Source organism: Sycon ciliatum, chromosome 5 (assembly GCF_964019385.1).
Source record: "Sycon ciliatum chromosome 5, ocSycCili1.1, whole genome shotgun sequence".
NCBI classification, from domain to species: Eukaryota; Metazoa; Porifera; class Calcarea; order Leucosolenida; family Sycettidae; genus Sycon; species Sycon ciliatum.
The window spans coordinates 26,950,127-26,972,829 of record NC_088647.1 but is presented as its reverse complement, the minus strand read 5'-3'; the positions used below and the strand labels follow the sequence as shown (position 1 = coordinate 26,972,829).

At 46.5% G+C, this 22,703-nt stretch overlaps 1 protein-coding gene across 3 annotated transcripts in view; it reads left to right on the top strand.

The window, feature by feature from the left end:
- The window catches only part of LOC135818206 (protein piccolo-like), a 130,455-nt gene extending 109,289 nt beyond the window's left edge, over positions 1–21,166 (top strand). For all 3 annotated transcript variants that reach the window (XM_065331555.1, XM_065331554.1, XM_065331556.1), the window contains 9 exons: positions 1,465–1,701; positions 8,506–8,622; positions 9,545–9,772; positions 11,691–11,863; positions 12,777–12,984; positions 13,324–13,515; positions 13,670–13,742; positions 19,679–19,825; positions 20,793–21,166. In XM_065331555.1, the coding sequence (XP_065187627.1) occupies positions 1,465–1,701; positions 8,506–8,622; positions 9,545–9,772; positions 11,691–11,863; positions 12,777–12,984; positions 13,324–13,515; positions 13,670–13,742; positions 19,679–19,825; positions 20,793–20,968 (1,551 nt within the window). In that variant the 3' untranslated portion in view covers positions 20,969–21,166. The remainder of the gene's footprint in view (positions 1–1,464; positions 1,702–8,505; positions 8,623–9,544; positions 9,773–11,690; positions 11,864–12,776; positions 12,985–13,323; positions 13,516–13,669; positions 13,743–19,678; positions 19,826–20,792) is intronic.
- Positions 21,167–22,703: the final 1,537 nt, after the last annotated feature.

Genomic DNA, 22,703 nt, shown 5'->3' with positions numbered 1-22,703 from the left:
TTTTGCCATCGCAAACTCGCTGGTTCTAAGAAATCGCAAAAAGTTATTGATGCGAATACTGGGCGGTTTACAGTATCCTTGCCGTAATTCCATAACTCTGAAATTTACAATGCGGTGCCTATGTTTGACAAGGGCTGGTTTTCACTGTGAATGCCTCATGCTATTGGAGAATTTGACCGTCGGTGGGAGGAGGAGAAGGAAAGGCCGGCTCACAATACAATTTCTTGCGACATGCGACTTGCGACACCTGCGACGAGTTGCGACAGCGACACACGGTTCACAATCTTGTTCATGTTTGCGACATCCTTATGCACTAGTAGTACTATGCACGTGCACTGCACGTGCACCCAGGGTAGAAATTGTACTCCATTTGTGTATGTCCCGTGTCGCAAAAGTTGAACTTTCTTCAACTTCTGCGACAGCTTGCGCCAGCTTGCGACAGCTCGCGACAGGCAGTTTCTTGTCGCAAATCGCGTGTCGCGTAGCAGAAAGTTGTATTGCGAATCGGCCTTAGGGGAATTTTCAGTAGGGGTGAAACGAATACTATAATTTCACAAATGTTCTTTTATAACTAGTTATGATTAACAGTCTACAAGGTAACGAGATCATATACAGCCAGGTAGTGCGATAACAAGGCAAAAACTGACCAGGATATTGAGACATTCGACGACCTGACAACTAGTTTTCCACACATCTACGCAGTGCAAACCAACAACCTTCCAACTTGGAAGGCTTGGGTGCGGAAAGTTGCACCTTGAGTCACGGTACATGGTAAGTCAGTCCGGCATATGACGCTAGCGACATCGCATCATGTATCGCTCACGCCAGGCCAGGCCAGGCCAGGCCAGGCCAGGGTGCACATGTGCATGTGCTTGTCCCCACAGTGCAGCACAGGGTTTTTTCCCTCCAGTCTCCTGGATCGTATGCGCACGTGTGACGAGGAACATAGAAATAAAAACGTGTAGCCTTACTATTGGCTCAACCACCGAGTTTTTATACTTTTTCCGGTACTTTCGGTGTATCTGTTTCATACCTAAAATTCCAATACACCGAACAAACACTAACACACATAATCCAACAGGGAACTCCTTCTCTGTACCGAAAATTTCTGCACGCAAGGTGTGACTTGCGCTCATAATGCTCGTATTGCAAACTTTCACATGCACACACATCTGGTACTTGTCTGCAGTAGTACTGGCATATGCACATGCCGGAATGTTTAAAACCAAAATACACAGTATTCATTTCCAAAACTTCGAATTGTTCTCCAAGAGAATAGTTCTAGAATATTCGGTGAATTTTCAGAGCTTTGAGTACAGTGACACCAGTTCTAGTCTAGCATGAAGTGTTGCATTTCATGTGTTGTGACGTGACTCGTATCGGAGAACTTCCTGCTCCCATGCCATTTCTTGTTGTTCCAATTTTCTGTTGTCTGACATTTTGTTTTGTTTTGATGGTATGCAGAGTGAAGACCTGAAACAGAAGACTGCGGAGTACGAAAGTGAGGTCAGCGTACTCAAGAAGAACTCACTCGGCAACATTAAATTCATTGGGCAGCTGTTCATGCTGAGGTTCTTGACTAAGACCGTTATCTACTGGTGCTTGAGGAAGCTGCTGGCGGCTGGAGACGAACACTCTCTGGAACTGATGTGCGAGTTGTTTGAGACCACAGGAGGTGGGATCGACCGCAAAAATGCCAAAGTAAGTATGCCTGTTGGGTGTTGATATAATTAATTTTAGTATAGTACTTGTACTACATTACTATTTCAAATTTGGACTTCACGGAGAATTTCAAAGGCCTCTAATTTCCTAGTACCGTACTTTCCGGGGTATAAGCCGCACTTTTTTTCGCTAAAAATCGGACCAAAATCGCCCCTGCGGCTTATACACCGAATATGCTTGCGCGAATGAATGCTTAGCATACATCAGTATGCATGCTGACGTCATGTGACATGTCATTCGACTCAGCTTCGCGCCTGTGTTGCTGATCAACATCAATGGCAGCGAGACTGAAGATAGTGCAGATGACATGGAGTGATCTGTAGTCAACACAGCAATACACTAACATCTCTGCAGCAACCTGTGGTGCACTAACACTTCATAATCTGATCTAACATGGTATTTAGCTCCATAACCATAATAAATTTGTAGAAAGGCCATTTGTCAATGAGTCTGAAAAATCTTGGTTTGTGGGTGCGGCTTATACTCCGAATACCAACTTTTAGTCAATATTTTGCCTCAAAAAGGGGGGTGCGGCTTATACCCCGGTGCGGCTTATACCCCGGAAAATACGGTACATTACTGTTAATTTTAATTTTGGTTCGAATCGCAGTGAAGAGACTGTTTTTGGAGTTGAGAAGTGAAGTCTAAATGTGTAAGTGGCTGCGCTGGAGTTTGCGGACAATTAGAAAAGTTTATAGTAGATTCGGTTCTATTCACTGGCTCTTAAAGACTGGAGCACTATTCAAGAGGGGGCTCTAATCGCGCGAGTACGGTATTTCAATTTCCCAAACGACTGAGAGTTGACCAAGTTACGATCGTTAGAAATTGTTTAATTTATCGATCACCCGTGCTCGATAAATGTATGGCCTGTCCATCCGTTTTAACCCTTTGAGGACTACCCAAAACCACCTGGATTCCTACCATTTTCAGGCGAAAAATCGGTATTCTCAAAATTGATCTAGTGTCATAAAATTTGGTTCTAAAGAGACATAGACAAGTAGACAAGAAAAACCAAGTTTTCTACATCGTAATCCATTTAGTCATATATCCATTATAGAGGTCAGAATGGTCTATTCAAAATAGGTGTAGGTTGCGATTTTCTCCAAAAATAGGGATTTTCAAAATTGATATAGTGTCCGAGAGTTTGATTCTAAAGAGACATTGACATCAGTGGGCAACAAAAACGGATCACACTGTTCATCCTCACTATCGCTGCTCATAAAGATAATGCCGAGGGCCTCAGACAAGGAGACACTTGACACGTTACGTGCCATCGGCACTCTCAACAAAGTAACAAGTTAGTTTCAAATTCCAAATAATTTTTCGATCGGCGCATTCTCTGAGTGTACTCAAATGTGGCCGGTTCTCCACAGGACCGACGCGGATCGACTGCGACATGTCTCACCTTGACGAAGAATCAGATCGTACTCATCTGAGCAAGATATGAGCGACTTCAAGCACCTAAAAATATCCAGATATCGCAATTTTCTCAAAAACGGATATACTCGTCTTTTGGAATCCAGCTATACCTTAAAAAACGGATATATTCGTCCTTCGTCCTCAAAGGATTAAGATGTTCAAATCTCATTTACTGTTGAAGTTCATGGGAATTGTAGGTCTCTATGCACACGACCCAATGCAGACTTGCTCACTCTGTGGGGTCTGGGGGTTATAGACTAGTGTTTGCGGTCATCAAGGGTAAGCTAACGTTTTTTCCCAAGGGTTGTGCTTTTTTTCATATGGCCGCTAGATTAACATTGCACTGAATTCCCTGCTCTCTTCTGTCACTGGTGAGGTTTGCAGCTACGTTGGTGCTGACATTCCTTCGTTTTGTTTGTTTGGGCTGCTGCTGTTAATGCCTCAAGCCTAAAACCTTTGTAAGCCGTTGTGTCAAATTGTACAGTGGTTTCAAACGTCATTTTTTTAATGCACTAGACAGGTTCCGCACTACGTAAAGTCGAGCAACTAACTTGGCGTAAGTGGGTGGGAAATCCGGTGAATTGGCAAGTTTGCACGCCACTACAGAAAGTTGTCTACGTAGAGTAGGTAAGTAGAACTCTACTATCGGAGGTGCTCCGTAAGTGGATTGGGGTACGAATGACTCTCTCCCCAGGTCTTACACTGACGCGTTCAGAGTTGTCAAGGGCAGCTATGTGATTCAAAAACGTTGTATGGCGGAACATGGATCCACATGCAGTGTACGTATGACTTTCTGTAGATTGACCAGCGTATTTTCCTTTCCAGTGTGTTAGCCACACCGAGGTCTGAGCCCCACCCCCACCCCCCCCCCCCCTCCCCTTCGGGCCCAAAATTCGTATTTATTCCCGTAGCTATGCAGAAGACGTTACTTCAGTGACGTCTGGCGCTAGCCAGGGTCCACACAGCTTTAATTTGGTATTGTGTGTTTGTTGGTGTGTTTGTGTCACGCCTGGCGCTATCCCGTATCTGTCCCGTACCGTACCGTACCATCAAACACAGCTGGCCACATACAGCTGGCCGCAATATTCAAATGGGGCTTTCAAACGCAAGATCATAATGTGAAGCAACTTGGAAGAATGGGTATGAATGCGAAGTGTATCGGGGAATGCATGTAGGGCGATAGTGCGGGTTCGAATCCCAGGATATGCCTGAAAAAAAAATAGGAGAATTGAAAAATTTGCATTCCTATGCTTTTTTTGCCGTCATCAAGGCGGTAGACGGTGTCGTATTACCCTCGACCGTACCTGTCCCGTACCTATCCCGTACCGTACGGTACCATCAAAGACGGCTGTATTTGTATTTATATCATTATCTCATGGCACATCATGACGACGGCCAATAAAACTGAGACAAGGGTGAAAGCCAACCACAGCAGTAAAACAGATAAAAGAATACAAATAAGAGGCAAAGAAGGCAAAGGAGGAGACAAACCAGCAGGATATACATGAAACCTATAATTGAGCAGAGATTTTAGCAACAAAATTATCCATCGACGTGCTGGTCTTGGCCTGCGTTGGTAATGTTGCCCAAAACACATAGCCAGCAAAGATCGGGGATCTAGTGAATAGGGTGGAGGCAGCGCGTGGGAGACTGAGTGAGTTCCGGGTATTCCGTGTTTCGGAGAACCAATTATAAGCCTGCATATGCAAGGGTATTTTATTTAGTAATATTTTATGTATGAGAACACAGAGGTGGTACTTATGTCGAGTGGAAAGGGGACTGATCTTGGCAATTTCGTAAAGACTAGCGGAGGGAAAGCGACGATCTTTGCTAAATAAGATTTTAAGGAGCATGCGGTTATGGGTTTCTAGCTTGTTCAATACAGTAGTAGTTATGCCACACCAAGCAGTATCACAGTAGTCAAGTAAGGGCAATATATAGCAACGATAAAACAAGCGTTTGCAAGAAAGAGGAAGATGTCTACAGTGGGCTTGAAGAGCCCCAAGGATGGAGCTTGTGCGCTTGCAGACATACTGCACATGGGGTGACCACGACAATTTAGAGTCAATAATAACGCCAAGATGCTTATGCTCTTCAACAATATGAATAGCAAAACTTGAAGAAGGAAAACAAAGTGGCAGGGAAGGGGGAGAAGGGGAAATGAACATAGCTGCCGTTTTATCAACGTTTGGCTGCAACTTCCAATCATGCATCCAGGTTATAACTTTCCCAATGCTATCTTGCATGGCTTCGTGCAGGCGTATAGGGCAAGCATTGGAGCAAAGCAGGGCTGTGTCGTCAGCGAAAAGGCTGACACCAGGGGCAATATCGGGGAGGTCATTAATATACAGGAGAAATAGCAGTGGCCCAAGGATTGAACCCTGGGGGACTCCAGAAGTAACGGGTTGGCCACAATGCATATTTAAAATAGGGCTTTCAAATGCAAGATCATAACGTGAAACAACTTGGAAGAATTAGTATGTATGCGAAGTGTATCGGGGGATGCATGCAGGGCGCGCGATAGTACGGGTTCGAATCCCAGGTTATGTCTTAAAAAAAGGAGAAATGTATAAGCATTTATAACATCCCTATGCTTTTTTTGTATAGGTCATCAAGGCAAAAAAAGCAGAGCGTAGGGCCCTGAGCTTCCAAGCTCTCTCGTTCTGACATTAGGACTATAAGCCGCACGTCATATTTTGAATTTTTGGCCATCCAAACTTGATGGGTACTAGTACACTCATACGCGGCATTTAACAAGGGTCAACACGTTGAAAAGCACGGCTGACGTTCCAGCCAAAGTTTCTTTGTTTATCCCTCACTCTGAACTGACAACATAGAAGGATCATGCCTGTGCAGGGATGGATTTCTGTGCATGAAAAACACCTGAAAGTAGTTGAATGACACCATACGTGCATACTCTGCATGGCACGCTGTATCACTGGTCGATTCATGGCCAGCATTCGGAGTCTAAGCCGCAGGGGCGATTTTTTGAGTTATGTTAGGCTCTTAAAAGTGTGGCTAACACCCTGGAAAATACGTAACGGTACGTTTTTTTTACTAACGTAATTACATTGTGCGGAATCTATTATCTCGGCCTGTTTCGGCGTGCTGTTCGCGCAGCATGTGGGGCTGACCACCTTGATGACCCTGGTACATTATTATGCAGGTTATCGCTGTTTCCTTTTGATCAATATGTGCTAATGTCCTTTGCTAGATTTCTACATCGCATTTTGTCTCTCACCCTCTACCTTCGCTCTCCTCCCTCTTCCCTAAGCCTCGTGCTGCCCGTTGTACGAGGAGCCAAACCACCCCATCCATTGCAGTGAACAGATTTTGTACTTCTGATGGTGTCAATTCTTTTTCTAACCGTGCTGCATTGTTCTTCAATGCACTACCCTCTGAACTCCGCAGTTCTTCACACACTCAGGATTTCATGCAGAAATTCAACAACTTTTTGAAGGACCCAATGCAGTTCAACCGCTTTCTTAACTTCCTTTTTGGCCACGTCACCAATGTGTCGTCTCGGAAGGAGAACGAGCTGCCTCTTCTACGTTACCCTCGCCACGCCACACATCAAACGGACTAGTCAAGTGGTTTTTCTCTAGAGCTAGAGAGAGAGCTTTTCTTAGACTTTACTTCAAGCGGCGACGGAAGAACTCATAACTAACCAATACCATTGACAACCAACGACTGACAACTGTCAACGAACGACTGACTCTGACAACGAACGACTGACATGGCAAAAGGAAACATGATATCAGAAATTGGTGCCCTCGTCAGCACAAAAAGTGGTGTACTCAGCACTAAATGGTGCACGTGTCAGCAACAAAGCAGCGCAGCAGCATGTACGGGTCAACAGCACAGAGACACAAATACAGCAGCAGATACGACAAAGAGACAGCACGTGCAGCTACATGTACACACAGAGACACAAATACAGCAGCAGATACGACAAAGAGACAACATGTGCTGGCACATGTACAACACTATCCCCTACCAAAAAAAGACATCCACTCCTGTGGATGGAAGCAATCAAAACAAAATTAGAAGAATGTGTAGTGAACGTTGTATATCCTTATTGACTTCTTTTTCCTTGGTGCAAGTCACACTCCATGTACAGTAAATAGTGGATATAACGTGCCCCTTTGATTTTCGATAATTTATCACTATATCCGGTGCATCACTATAGCCGATTTGCATGTATGACTGACACATGGCACATGACTGTGCATGAAATGATGCGTACACGCTGGAAAAAGCATGAAAAGCAGCCATGTGTACATGTGGCTGCGTACAGCATACAGGGAAGAACTTTCTCTCAATCACGTCTGCTGCCAGATGCATCCAGGCAACACTGGATCAGTTTCGGAAGAAATGAACTAAATTTGAAGAACAATTGTTTTGTGATCATCACTCTTGATCAGTATATACGATATTTTCCTGTGCATTTGATATGGTTTGCTTCCTGAAACCCATCACAATAAGCGATATATCGGTATAACCGATAATATTGTGTATTCAACGCAATAAATAGAGTAAGCTGCGCACTCAGTACAAACACCATAATATAGTGTATTCAACGCAATAAATAGAGTAAGCTGCGCACTCAGTACAAACACCATAAGCAAAACTTGTTTTCATGTAAATAAAGAAGCTTGTTCCTAAACGTTTTCGTCGCCATCTCATCAGAGGATTACTGGCAAATCAACAAAAGCTCTTAACTCAATATATATACGCACAATGCAAGTAATAATTTAGACCCTAACTAGCGCGATAAAATGAGAGCTGAAAGAAACATTACACCATTCAACGATATCAGGTGACAACAGATGCGATAAATTCACCACTAGAAAGTTACCATGCAACCACAAACGAGAACTACTGATCTAAATTCACAAACAATTTCAACGTAAACAAATTCTTTTTCTGCCTACACAAAATCGGCTTAGTGGTAAAAATGTAATTTTTATCTCCACGGAAGCTTTTTAAATATTGTGTATAGTGATATTTTAGCTGTATTTTTTGTGATTTGATTTTGATTTTGGCGAGTTCGATCATTATAGCCGGTATATCGTTACACCCGGTCACTTTATAAACGATACTCACTGTATGTTCTTCATTATCTTTCTTCACCTTTACTGGGTCTTCACATTGTCTATAGCTTCATCTTTTAACTTTTCTTTTTTCCTTTTTGCCTCATCGGCGCTCTTTGAATTTGTGTGTCAACACTGTTGAGTTGTTCGATGTTAAATAAAATACTACTACTACAGCCGGATAACATGGACTTTAGAACCAATCATGAAACTTTTACATTTGATACAACTCCACGCTCACTGTGTTGTGTGCTGTTGCTCTCCTCCATAGACTCGCATTCCTGAATACGTCCACAAGATTGGACGAATTATCAAGAAGAAACCTGGAATAAAGGGCGTGTCCACGAGGACACGAATCTTGCTCGAGGAGCTGGTCTCAAAATTGAAGGTATGTTCCGTGTGCGATATAATGTTCTCTCGCTGAACGTGTCTACCTGTCTATCTATCTCTCTTTCCTTTATTTCTTCTTGCTTATACGCATACGGGAACGCAGTTCTTTGATTTGAACTGCGAGCCTATCTGATATCAGTGTGGCGCCTCAGGTTACTGGTTCAATTGTGATGTGAGATGATGATTGCTCCTGTATCAGGATTCATGTTGTCAAAGGACTCTCCGTTGTGATATTTCTTTAATTTCTTTTATTTATTTTTAGGTCCTGTATAAATCCTTGCTTTTCCAATACGCTGCGTTTGAGTTCACGAACAGTTAGGAAAATACATGTTGGTCTGTGCACCAATTTTGTGGGAGGAGATGATCAGCTTGTAGTTCTAGGGCGATGAACAAGGGGGAAGCATTTGCTTGATTCTACGGCGCTTGCTTTCATGTTCAGTTTGTCGCTACAGAAATGCTTGCACGACAAATCCCTGCACGCCTCTATGAGGCGTGCAGCTACGTCTGTGCACACACATTAGTGTCCGTCCCCACTTTAATACCTAGACTATAGCAAGCAGTTTCACCTAGATGTGAGGTGTGCTCTGGTTTCTTACCAGACTCTTTGGCTGATGATGACGCTGCATGGTGTGATGGAGGCAGCGGCGGCAGCAGCAGCAGCAGCGTGCCTCACTGCTGACCCATACTCTTGTGGATGGATTCTTGGTTTTACAGAATGCCTATTGCAGGACACCTGGCGAGAGTCTGCATTCCTAATACACTTCACTCATTTCGAACTGCTACTCCGTTTTGAGAGTCTATAAGGTTAAGCCCGATAAGAACAAAACTGAGCATTGTTATCGCGTTGCAGAACAGTTCGCAGACCAAAAATTAGAACCTCTCTGTTGCTGCCTCTTTTGTTTTGCTTGTCTATGCCGTAGCGTCTCAGGGCGTATTGCAGGGAAGATAACAAGCCGCCACCAGGTCCTCGTGACGTTCGCAAAGATATTCCAGATATCGATCGGTCTCTCAGTATGCCTGGAGGTGCCTTAGCAGTTTCACAAGCTGCTGCCGCAGCAATGAATAGTGATACTGCACCTGCAGTGGCAGAGGTCGAGAAGAAGGCGCGAGTTCTCACTGAAGATTTCTTTAGCAATCCCGACGCTGGCGTAAGTACACCTTTTGTTCATAGGGGTGTTACATGTACACTGCCCTGTTGTGCATCCATAGGTGCTGTTTTGGTCAATTAGCCCTTTCCATACTGGCCTACTTTCCCCAATAAACTGGCACTCCAGCGCACGTATTCTCCTGGTGGAGTTTGGGCACACTGCTCCAAAACGAAATTTATTCTCATTTCAGGTCACCTGGATGGAATTTCATCATCCTGGGCTTGTTGGAAAGATCAGGACCAAGCGAATCCATCCTGGAAACTCTCAGCTCACTAGGGCTTGAAAGTGCTACGTCACAGCATAGCAACAATTTCAAAAATTTGTATGGATCCAAGCACATTTCAAGTGGTTTTACTCACAGCAAGGTGATGTAGCCAGTGAAACTGACTGATTTGGCTAATAAGGGCGGGGTGACACCTGGTGGCGAAGTAAAAGTCCCACATGCATACGGCATGAGTAGGTTGCTATGCACCCACATACTGAGGCAATAGCAAAGTCACACCTTAGTGGATCAAATATAGAAATCTGATGTCAACTTACTACTCCCTGGCCGTTTTTGACGTCATCACTTTCAAGCCCTATAGCCCCACCACGGCCACTTCCACGACCTCACCAAACTGGCCCACTATACCTCGGAACGAAACAACAACTCAGTCACACGTCCCTTTTCGACTCCTTGCTCCTATTCAATCGATTTTCACGATTCAAACTGCTCTCCTATGCTCAGATCCACGCTCTTCATTTGATGTCCATAACACATGCGCTGGGCAAAAGAGAAATCCCTGGCATGCACAAAAAGCGGTCTTGAAGGAAAAAAATCGCGACCACTCCACGCCGTTGTTTCCGTGTATATTTTGATGGAATCAGTATCATGATGTTACATGTGCATGTACAAGGTATGTTTGAGTGCGAAGTAAATTTCATTTTATTACGCATTTCTTCTACACAACTTACTTCTCATTTTCGTATTTCTTATGATCGATCCACCTGCACTCCGGTATCAGTCGAGGAAAATATTCTCCCAGGTGTACACTAGTCACCACAGCCATGTGATGACATTGGGACAGTTCCCAAGCGCGATTGAACTCTCCAGTTACAATTTATTTGTCCAGATTATCTGTGAAGACAACATGCAATGCGTAGCGGCAATCGATGGATGAAGAGAGAGTTTGTAAATATACATATTTTTCCACTTGTTCAGGAGCTTACCGTTTGGAGTTCACATCGTTTACGCGATCTCCCATGCTGCCTTGCACCTTGGCTTTGTTGACCATGGATGCGCCATCGCAGAAAACATTCTACAGGAGCTGCTAATGCAGAGCGTTTTTCACGCTCGATCTCGGCGATCTACCTCGTCCCGCCAATAAAATCCTCCGTGACACTGGCTACAGTCACAAGAGACATCTCTGTAAGGTAATGAGCACGACAACATCGTTGACATCAAGGAGAAAAACAGTGCACTCACTGAAAACAGCAAAGAAGAAACAAAGACAAATACAAGGAAAAAGTTGGAGGCATATCCAATTTCGAAGCGAAAGGTGTCAGTACCGACACAATCCACATAGTCAAGTAAAGCCAATTTAGTAACCGATCGTTTTTGTTCCCTTCTCATCATGCATAAGTACAGGGAATAATGGAAAAATGTCCAAATACAGCAACTTATATACAGCTAAACTAGCCTAAAGCATAGATCGAGAACCTCACGCTACACGTGTGGAAAAAATAAAATTCAGCTGAACGTGTCAAAAACAGAAGACAAATACACAATTCTTATGTGTTGCCACTGACAACTGGTTCGGTGGAGAGGACGCTACTTTTGTTTGTCCCCAGTGGGATCGTTTCTATGCGTATCGAAGGATCTGTGACATCATCAGCCCTATTCTTGTGTTGTTGTTTTTTGGCTGCACTCTCTTTTCAGGAGGTTCGGCTTTGTGTAGCAGACATCAATTCGCCCATAAGTCACCCAGCCATTGTCTCTACGATGATCACCTGTGCATTGGAGATGAAGGACAAACAGTGCAAGCTAGTTGCCGATCTATTCACTGAACTGGTCCCTGACGGCACGATCAAGCTGGAGTGCATAGTGGCTGGGTAAAATTAGTGAATTTAATGATAAATTTATTAAGTTTCCGTGACGATAAGAAGGACATACTAGTAGACGCAATGAATAGAGTTAGTTGCGCACTCAGTACAAACACCATGAGCAAAACCACTTGTCATGTACATGGATATTCCTTAAACGTACTCTAGGCCAACTCATCAGATCATCTCTACTGAGTGCGTAACTCATTCTATTCATTGCGCGGATAAAGTTTTCTTTTTAGTATGATCTGGAGTCAGAGTGCACTTTTATTTGCAGTTTGTGTCGAGGCACAGTGTGCCTTTGATGTGGACTACAATCCTATTTCTTGCAAAGACTTCTGATGCGTTTGCACATGTGGCACTGTGCAGTATGAAGTATAGTGCACTGAAACCTGTCTAAGACGACCCACCGTTCGCGGGACATTCAAAATGTGGTCTGTTACCAAGTGGTCTCCTTATCCAGGGTCATTTGACTGGAAATCGCATCCCTTGGTCCTGGTTACAGTGGCCTTTGGGACAGGTGGTCGCCTTATCCGAGTGGTCGCCTTGACAGTTTTACTGTACATGAAACCAAGAATGTTCAACTCAAATGGGCTGCTGTCATGGCAAAATTCCTGTATCACATCTTTACAGTGATGCAGTCTGAGTGTGTACAATCAGGATTCATGCACTTCATCTTAGGCTTTAAAAAAACAACGGCTATCATATGTCTGACCTATATAAGTCACCGACTTCACCATCTTGAATAAGAATGAAGTGAGACTGTGAAAACTGATGGGTCCGAATTGGCGAATGGACTTTACATTGTAGTACTCAGGTTTATCTTTAATTGTTTTCATCATAGTGCTAAACTGTCAGCTGCGTTTTGTTGCCGGAATGATTGAGTCGCTGTGTGTTTGTGCTCTGTGTTCTCTTACCACAGACTGTATCGAGTTCTGGAGGAGACACCAGACTTGGCGTTAGATATTCCGCATATCTATGATCTACTGGTGATTGTCATTGTTCCGCTCGTTTTCAACTGCAAGTTAAAAATTTTCACACTATCAGAGCTAGTCGTCAAGCATCTCCGAGATGTCGGGAAAGCAGCCGTCTTCATGGTGAAAGTGTTGAAGGCTATTGCCGAGAAAAAGGTATGTACATAATTATCACAAACGAGTTTTCTGTTGCTTTCGTAACGCTGTGCGTGCGTGCGTGCGTGTGTGTGTGTGTGTGTGTGTGTGTGTGTGGTGTGTGTGTGTGTAGGTCCAGAACTGCAAAGTGGCAATGGTGCAGATCAAACCTTGTGTTCTCTGCTGCAGCTATGTCGTATTTCACCCCGTTTTCATGCTGCTATTGCTGGGTCATTTCTTTTTTATTATGCTGCTGCTGGTCCTGAAATAGGCACATGGGGGAGGGGGTCAATGAGCCAAGTTTGCACAATGATGGATGTTGGTAACTAAGTACCCTTTTTTACTGTCCGTTTGTTCCAGGGAGAGTTTGTCGCCCGTCAATTGTGTGGAACAGCCTATCTCAAGTGGAGCTCACTATTGCAAGATGGACAGAATGTTGATCAGTTCCTTGCTGACCAAGGTGTGCAGTTTCTGGACTGCCCGTCCCTTCCAGATTTCCAGGAAGACAGTTATAACCGACCTCGCGGACGTGATGTCAAGGATTGGATTGACGTGAGTCAGGTTTGCTTGCAGGTCCCGGTAAAATCCACGCCCAGGGTGCATGACTTTTCAGTGTTGTAAGGAACTGAGAAGTGGGTATGTGGGTGTACATGTTCCACTGACACATACCTTGGATTTGTCTTGTTTTAACTTTCTATGCATTCAGCGCACCTACCAGGATACAACCACTGCTTCCTTTGCTGAAGATTGTGCATCCAGAATTGCCTGTGCTTTCATTGGTAAGTCTTATTGTGTGTGTGGGTGTGTGTGTGTGGGTGGGTTCTTTTCTTTTGCACACCAAGAGAAAAAGCACTGAGCGTAAACGTGAGGATGCTAGGAGGGACATAATAACAAGAACTCAAGAGCACATGCTTGGGAACGAGTCCTTTCATTTATCCGGAGTACAATAATTTTTCCAAAAAAATGGGCAAGTAATTGATTATTTTAGGAAATTAGAGGCCACATGCCACATACTGCTCTTTTCTCTCCGAAACTCAACACTTGCAAGCCAGATATGAAAGAATGAAAAAATCATCAGTCACACCACCGGGACTCGAACCAGGGACCTTGCTATTCGCGAGCAATGCTCTAACCAACTGAGCTACAGTATGACTCTTATCCACGGTGATGGTAAATCTATCCTTCTTCGATCAATCCATATCTGGCTTGCATCATTCTGGCAACTCACACCAATCAAGAGGGCCCTCGGCCATTCGCTGGTTCGAGTCCCGGTGGTGTGACTGATGATTTTTTTCTTTCTTTCATATCTGGCTTGCAAGTGTTGAGTTTCGGAGAGAAAAGAGCAGTACGTGGCATGTGGCCTTTAATGTCCTAAAACTTTGAAATTTTCCGTGAAGTCGAAATTTGAAATTGCAATTGATTATTTTGTTCAAATAATGTGAACGTGCAGTTTGCTCTTCCTGCACACACACACACACACACACACACACACACACACACACACACACACACACACACACACTACTACTACTACTACTACTACTACTACTGACCAAACCACTTTTACGGGCAAAAAATACCATGGTAAGCACACAAGTGATGGAAAAGAGTGAGTAAGAACGAAAGAGAGAAAGAAAGAGAATGCACTAGTATGTCAAGAGAAGTAATCAATTGTTAAGGTCTTTGAGCTATTGTTATATTGTCCAGATTGACGCATGGACACTGAATCTCAGCCGGCAGCCTGTCGACACTGCACCAACAACGACGAGCGGACGCGACGCTGGTAGGATGATCGGCAACCGCGAAAGCAGGTTATTGCCCACCGTACGAGGCAGAATGCCAGCCGAACACGCAATGCACTGACGATGCTTGAATACCGGATGTCTTTATTGCGCTCCGCGAGCCGACCGGCAAGTGTCGCCAGGAATCGTGAGCACTCCGGCCCCGCCATCCCATTCGTGGCGAACACAAGAGGGGTGAAAGAGCCTCTCTCGACTTCAGTGACCCTGGCACCGTACTGCTGCTTCTTTTGCCGTTCATGGGCCCTGAGTTGGTTAAGGACTTCTGGACCAGACAGCACAGACGCCTTAGGGTGGGTTACCCTAACATCAAAATAAGCGTCTTGCTGCCTTGTCCAGAAGCCCCGGGCACGAATGTCCAGCCGAGCCTCATCAGTCCGGTTAGCCGTCGCATAGGGCAGATCCTCGCCAGACAGCGGCCGGAGACGTGGCTCTGTCTCGACATCGCGAACAGCTTCGGAGAGCGTCTCCGCCAGGATGTCACGCACATTATCGTGCCGGGCAGATGGATACCCGCCGGCGGGGCAGGTTAGCAAATGGTCCATCGTGGAGGCATCACCACAGACACAAGTGGACGGTAGCCCAGGGAGCTGCAGGCCATACCGTAGAGCAAGTGCATCACGGAAGTCACTGGCATTCAAGACGGTGCCGTGCGCCAGACGAGGCTCCGCCGTAAGCCAGGAAGACACACCGGCAGAGCCGGCAACGTCCGTCAAAAGCTGCTGTGTGGCGGATAGGTGATCGTGCAGACTGGCCAAAGATGCTTTGCCAGCCCGACGCCTTGATTGTGCAGCAGCCCGCCGTGCGCCTTCCGCCTCCTGGAGCGCCTCCGCCATCTCCCGTAGGCCAGACGAACCACCACCATCCGCCCCGCCATCAGCAGCTGATCCCACACGACCAGTCTCAGGCACGTCCGGGAACCTGTATAGCCCCCGCACTGGCCGAGTCGTCTTAACTGTATCGTTGTACATTATCGTGGCAGTGTCCGCCAACATCGGGATGGCTATGCCGCCACACTTGGAAGGTGCCGACATCAATCTGCGCAAGGCGCTCCCGGAGGCAATTGGCTGACCCAACAGCGGAGGCAAAAGATGATTATCCACTGCACTGTCGAGAGGCGCCATGGTTTCGCCGGAGCAGAGCGAAGCACGCATGAGATATCTCTACTTGGGGACCAGCCCTCTCACTGCGGCTGTATACGCAGCATGTGGCTGGGTCTCCGCAAAATCACCACACCGGCGGACCTGGCGGGAAAAGCGACCGACCTCCGCAGCCAGGTGTTGGCTGCAGTACTCAGGTGTTCCGATCGGTGCACCCAGGTACTTGGACCCCTCACCAGTGATTATGACACCCGTGCCATCAAACACGGTATTGGCTTGCTCCAACAGATGATTCTTGACCACCAGCACAGTCTTTTGAGCATTTGGATTGTAGCCATAGCGTGGTCCGAGAGCTGCGATCGTGTCCCAGTAGCCGCGAAGACGAAGCAGCCTCCCAAGGGCAGCATCATCATCTGCATACCACAACTGGAAGGTGTCTGGGTGCAGATGAGCCAGGCGGCGGACAAGCGGGGTAATGGCCAGGGCGTAAATGGCCATGGCGAGAGGGTCACCCTGACATGTGCCCTCTGTTGAATGTAGTTCGCCAGAGCCGGTCACGAACAAACGCACGCGATCCGTATGGGTATTGCTAGCGAACGTTGCCAGTGCTGGGCAAAGACGCCGAATGTTGTGGAGTGCAGCCTTACGATTGACGGAATTGAACGCATTTGATGCGTCAACTAACAGGATTCCTTCCGTGCTGGGGTTATTGAACCCTTCACGCATAGCGTGGACACAAGTCTCGCAGGCGGATGGGATTCCAACGCATAATTGGGAAGGTGCAACAACGTCCATAACATCGCTCTCCACCACTCGCATGACTGCCCTGGCGATGATGCGGCGATGGACCTCGCCGACCGCAATGGGACGCACACCAGGACGCTTGTCGAGGGCAATCAACCGGGCTGCAGTGAACGCCTCGAGATCCCTCCCGCCGACACTGTCCGTGCACATCCTGCGTGCGGCTTCTGCAAGTACACTACACAGCTGGTCAGAGGCAGCCGCGTAGCAGGTCAGCATCGCTCGCCATCCATCAGCGTCCACCCCGGATGGACCCGACGAGCCCTTGATCGAGCGAGCAATCTTCTTGATTAAATCAGCGGTGATGGCCGCGAATAGCACGGTACGGACGGGCTCGGGCTCGCCTTCCAGGAGCACATCAGGGTCCGGATCTGCCCCAGCTGGATGTTTCTGCCGCAGGATATCGTCGACCGTTTCCCCCGTGGCCGGATCGGCGATGTCGTCAAGTCTCAAAACACCCGGACTCTTAGATTCCGACAGGCAGCGGATGGCGGAGTTGATGTTGCCGCTGAACACGTGTCGGCTGAAGTCAGTGTCGGTATGACCCCGCTCGGAGCGTGCGCTGGTGACCCGTCGTGGCCGGAGATGAGCCTGGATACACCTGGCGTCAAGGAGTAGGTCCTCCAATTTCCCTGCTTTCCACAACTCGAGCCTGGACCGCAGGATGGTAGCGTTCTCCCCACCTCGAGACGATCCGAGAGGCTTTTGGAGGAGCAAATGGCAGGCAATAGTGAGTACTGTCCAGGCTATGCCACTCAAGGGTGTATCCAAGTTGAAGAATGATATAATATTGGCTATCTCCATGACAAACTCGCGCCCTGCAGATCCAAGTGGAAGCATAAATATGTTTCGTTTCCAGTGAACAACTTCGTCAAACAATGTCCTGACAATGTCGTACTCCCGCTTGTCCCCGACAGACCAGGGCCCGCAACTACTCCGACCACCAGAACGATTGCTGCCAGGTCCCGACTCCGACCGCCCCACCTGGGGGGACTACTACTACTACTACTACTACTACTACTACTACTACTACTACTACTACTACTACTACTACTACTACTACTACTACTACTACTACTACTACTACTACTACTTGACACAATCTTTATTAGGAAACTTGAAATGGAGATGTGAAACACAAATACAGCCATGTAGATGGAGCAGCAATGCAATACAATGTCCAAAAACTCAAGAATTCATTATCATGGGACAATGTTGGGCAAATGTCTGTGAGGTACTATCACGCTCAGGCTGCCCGCAACCTGCACATCGTCGTGAAATTCATCCTGTTGCGGCGGTATGACGATCTTGAACCACGCAAACAGGTGACTGCCCATCGCATAAGGCAGACTGACAGCTTACAACGGAGCTGACCCATGATAACCGATACGTGTAGGTCGACGTTCTTCTCTGCAATCAGGCATGCCAGTGTCTTCAGTGCCATTGAACATTCTCTGCCAATCATGCCTGAGGTAGAAAAAACTAGAGGTGTAAACGTACCTCTGTCAACTGCTGTCACCCGCTCTCCGTACTGGCGCTTCTTCATCCGTTCATGCGTTCGGAGCTGGCTGATGACTTCCTGACGCGACAGCAAGCTTGCCTTACCACTACCACTACCACTACCACTACCACTACTACTACTACGACTACGACTACTACTACTACTACTACTACTACTACTACTGCTATCAATCAGCTACCCCTTGGGGTCACGCCGCCCTCCACTCAGAGAACTGAGCGCAAGGTGAGGGGCAGTGGCGCAAACAAAACAGGAAGTACAGCAAAATGAATTGAAAAAAGGAAATCAAAACAAGCTGCCATATTGATGGAAAGGGACTCACAAACAGAGGAAGGAAATATCACAAACCAGATGAACAGTCTGCTGTAGGTCCACTATAAGTATAACATGCAACGACTGAAAAAGGAACAAAATTAATGTGAACATGATGTTCTGTTCAACAATAACGTCTGTACGCGTACTGCTTCGGCCTTCATGCACCAGGAAAGCACAATCTTGAGCTGGAGGGTGGGCACCGAACGTCCCACAAGGGCTCCACAAGACGTCCTTTCACGAAACGACGAGAAGTATGCGCAGCAAGTTAACATCACTACACCATCGCCGCACGACGACTGGCCACTCAGGTCCAAACAACACGACAAGTTCACAATTCCAGGTATCACCTCGCAGGAATAAATTGTTGCGAGTGTGACCTGTATCCTTTCTCATCCAGGAATCCACTTGTTTTGCCGAACGCCACTGCATTGTTACAGGCTGGGGATTGATCCGAGGGCTCGCCACGCCACTGCGGAGGATGCGGAAAGGACGCAAGAAGACGGTGACGGCAACAAATTACCCGCCCTGGTCGTCAGCTCACTGAATGTCCCTCCGCGCGAGCGAAACCGGCTGCAAGGCATGAAAAGCCTACTGCCAGTCAATACCCAGGGACGACTCTGACCAGAAGGCCAAGGCCGCCCCGTGGAGGAGGCCAACAAAGAGAAAACCAGGAGCTAACAAATCTGCTTCCTCTACGCGAAATTTTTTTCACACACACACACACACTGTAGTGTACTGTACTGTACTGTACTGTACTTGCTCACTGCCCAAATTGGTCACATGGGTCTCCCCGGGAGAGGGAAGAGAGGAACTCAAAAGGAATCTTGGAAAGAGGACTCGATTGGCTATTGAACCGCCCAACGGCCGACACCCCCTGAAATCCCCAAACTATGGGTGGACTTGAAAATGATCCCAAGTACACGCACACACGCACACGCGCACACACACACACACACACAACACACACACACACAACACACACACACACACACACACACACACACACACACACACTTTGGTGATGACGTCGCAGTTATCAATTTCATATGCATGTTGTGGATCGAATGTGATTTCCGGGATCAAGCGGCGTCCTGCCATATGAGGGAAGTGTGAAGTGGCGTCTGTTAATGGCAGGTTTTGCTGTGTTAACTATGGTACATTTCTGCTCATTGTCGTTCTAGACCCAACCACTCGAGAGTTTGCGAATGCCAAATGTGAAACCTTGCTCATACTCGGCATTTCCAGATACTTTGAGCATGACCCCGATCTCCGGTACGCTGTCATCCTGGGCCTGGAGAAAGTCGCTGCTCAGTACGATCACCATCCCGGTGAGTGATGATGTCGCTATTTATTTTGTTTTCTCTTGGTTCTTGGGGGGGGGGGGGGGGGGCATATGCCAGTCGCCTGTTGCCATATTCATATTGAAGTAAGTGAATACTGCACCGTTGCAGGTAAGTGAAATTGATAAGTAGTCCGACCAGTCGATAGAAGCAAGAACCTCATGGACCAGTGCATGTACTACATCCCAACACATCTACACACTGAGTTCAGTTGAAGACAATCGGTTCATCTCTACTCTTGAGCTTCTTGCTACCATGCAATCAGGAAATCCTGCTCGGGCAGAGTACTGTACACCGGTAAACGTTTGCGCCGCTTTTAGTGCGCAATTATTTGCTTGCACAGACAAATTTGCACCTGGACATGTTTGCGATTATAGTTATTTTAGTAGTTTTATTGCAACAGTTGTACATTATGCACAAGCTTCATTTGCCGCTTCGCACCCATCGCAAACGCGAAAGTATGATCAGGTTCGTACTCCCCTTTCTGTGCTTCTAATGAACATCCGATATACGGTGTCGGCTCACCAGCTTTTAGGACGCATGGATCTTCCATCCGTTGTTCTGCTTCGATTTCCATAGCTGTGATGTGCGAATTCCTTGCACGTTGCATCCCTGGCTACTCGTGATGGTGTCAATGAGCCATATGTCCGCGAAAACTGTGATATCATTAAAATTCTGCCGTGGTGTGAGAGATTGCGGACTTGCACACTCGTGGTCATGTACCCCTGCAAAGCTAGACGATCGGAACTTTCGTTTTCCGTTTCCAAACCTGTATCTAATAGCATCTGGTATTACAGTAGGTATCACAATAGTGCTGTTCTCATATGTCATGTCCCTTTGCTGATGATGCTGATGCTGCTGCTGTTGCTGCTGCTGTTGGTGTGTGTGTGTGTGTGTGCGTGTGCGTGCGTGCGTGTGTGTGTGTGTGTGTGCATGTTGTGCATATGCACCACAGGTATGCTCCAGTCCTTATTTGATGCGTTTTACTCTGGAGATGCATCCGATGCGAAAGCATTCTTCAAGTGGGAGGCGATGGCAACACCCACTGGAGACGATTGCCTCCACGGTGTAGCGCTCAACTCTGTCAAGCAATTCTTGGCGTTCTTGCACTCTGCGTACCCTGACCATTAGGGTTTAGATCACTAGCAGTCAGTCAACCAAGAGCTTCCGCAACTCCTCGCCATCGTCTATGTGTTCCTGCCATAGGTTGTGCAGCTCATCCGCTGCCAGCATCTCCAGTAACTGTCAAGCTGATATCTGTTTTCATGCTCAGTCCCGATTTCTTCATTTCCTGAAACAATATGCGAGCCACCCGTCGTTCATACTTCATGTGCCACCCTGCTCCGTGTTTGATTCACACGTTTCTATGGTTCTTGGCTTTTACCGCCTTTCGTGCACCAGCACATCTTCTCCAGGCGTCAGGGGCCCAGCCTCCCCGCCCATCCGACTCGCCACACACAACAGCGCAACTGAACTAAAAGTTCTACATAATATCTTGACAAGACGAAGACGGACAGACGAGAAGACTGGACACGACGAGGCAAAACTGATAACTAAAGAAAAGGACAAACGTTGCGGCAGTATATAATGAGCATGCGCACGAAATAATGTTGCAAGCGCGACGATGACGTAAGCGTTGCATGGTGTATACATGTACAGAAGACTGCACATGCAACCAAAACAATGCAACAAAGTCAAGACTAAACCACTACACAATAAAACTAAAGAACAACATAAATAAGCCATGAAAAGTCTTTCACTCTAGACCCGTTGCGCAACACCGCCGCTTGTGTCTGATGTTCTGAATGAGGACTAGCGCTCCAATCCAGTCATAGTGGTGTGAGCCATCCGTTCATTCTGCATGCAGTGGCGTACCCAGGGGGGGGGGGGGTGCTTTGGGTGCTCAAGCACCCTCCCCCCCCCCCTCAAAATTTTCGACATAAGCCAACTTGATGTACCCATGCCACTAAAAGTACTATATTTTTGGAACCGATTGTCCGATTTACGCAAATGACGGGCCATTTGAAAGGCCTTGAGTGAGTATTTATTGAGATGTGATTGAATTTGATATTTAGAAAACTGCGTTGTGCCCAAACTCTGAAAGAAGAAATGGTGATGTTCATAAACCAGACTTCTGAACGCGATTTTTGGTGGCACAATTACTAGTCAGATTTTTCTAACGGATTTTTTGCTTTCCACTCGCTGTCACCGTAGTCGATCATTGTTTACCATGTTACATGTACTTGCATGTGCCTGAACAGAGGATTATCCATATTGTTAGGGCCTTGCCTTGTTCTATTCCGATTTGCCGGGAACATTCCGGTCAGTTGTTCCGACAAACCGACTGAAAACGATTGTTCACGAAAGTGTAATCTGTTGTTTCGGGCCCTTGAAATCCTAAAAATGCTACGGCTTCTAAAGGGGTCACTGCCCCCTGCCTCGCTGCCAACACCTCAGACACTGCTTCTGATGTTTACAAAACAGAAAAGTAGCAGCCCTCTGCTACTATCCTGTTTGTGAAGCTACCACCATCCTTTGCACTTGCTTCCTCTATTACCTGATTCTATTTCTCCATGCCAGAAGCAAGAGTATGTAGGTATATAATATTGATTTTTAGTACGCTATTTAAATTCAAGAATTTACCATGATTTACGCTATTTAAATTCAAGAATTTACCATGATTTACGCTATTTAAGTTCAAGAATTTGCCATGATTTACCAAGTGGAGGGAATCATCAATGTAGGACCTGTTCTGTAGGAGCAACCATGAGGCCTTGAAGTACCCAATCCCAAACATTCCTCTCCCTTTGGAGGACAGAATGTACTTCCTCTGTGAGCTAGATGTACTTCCTCTGTGAGCTACATC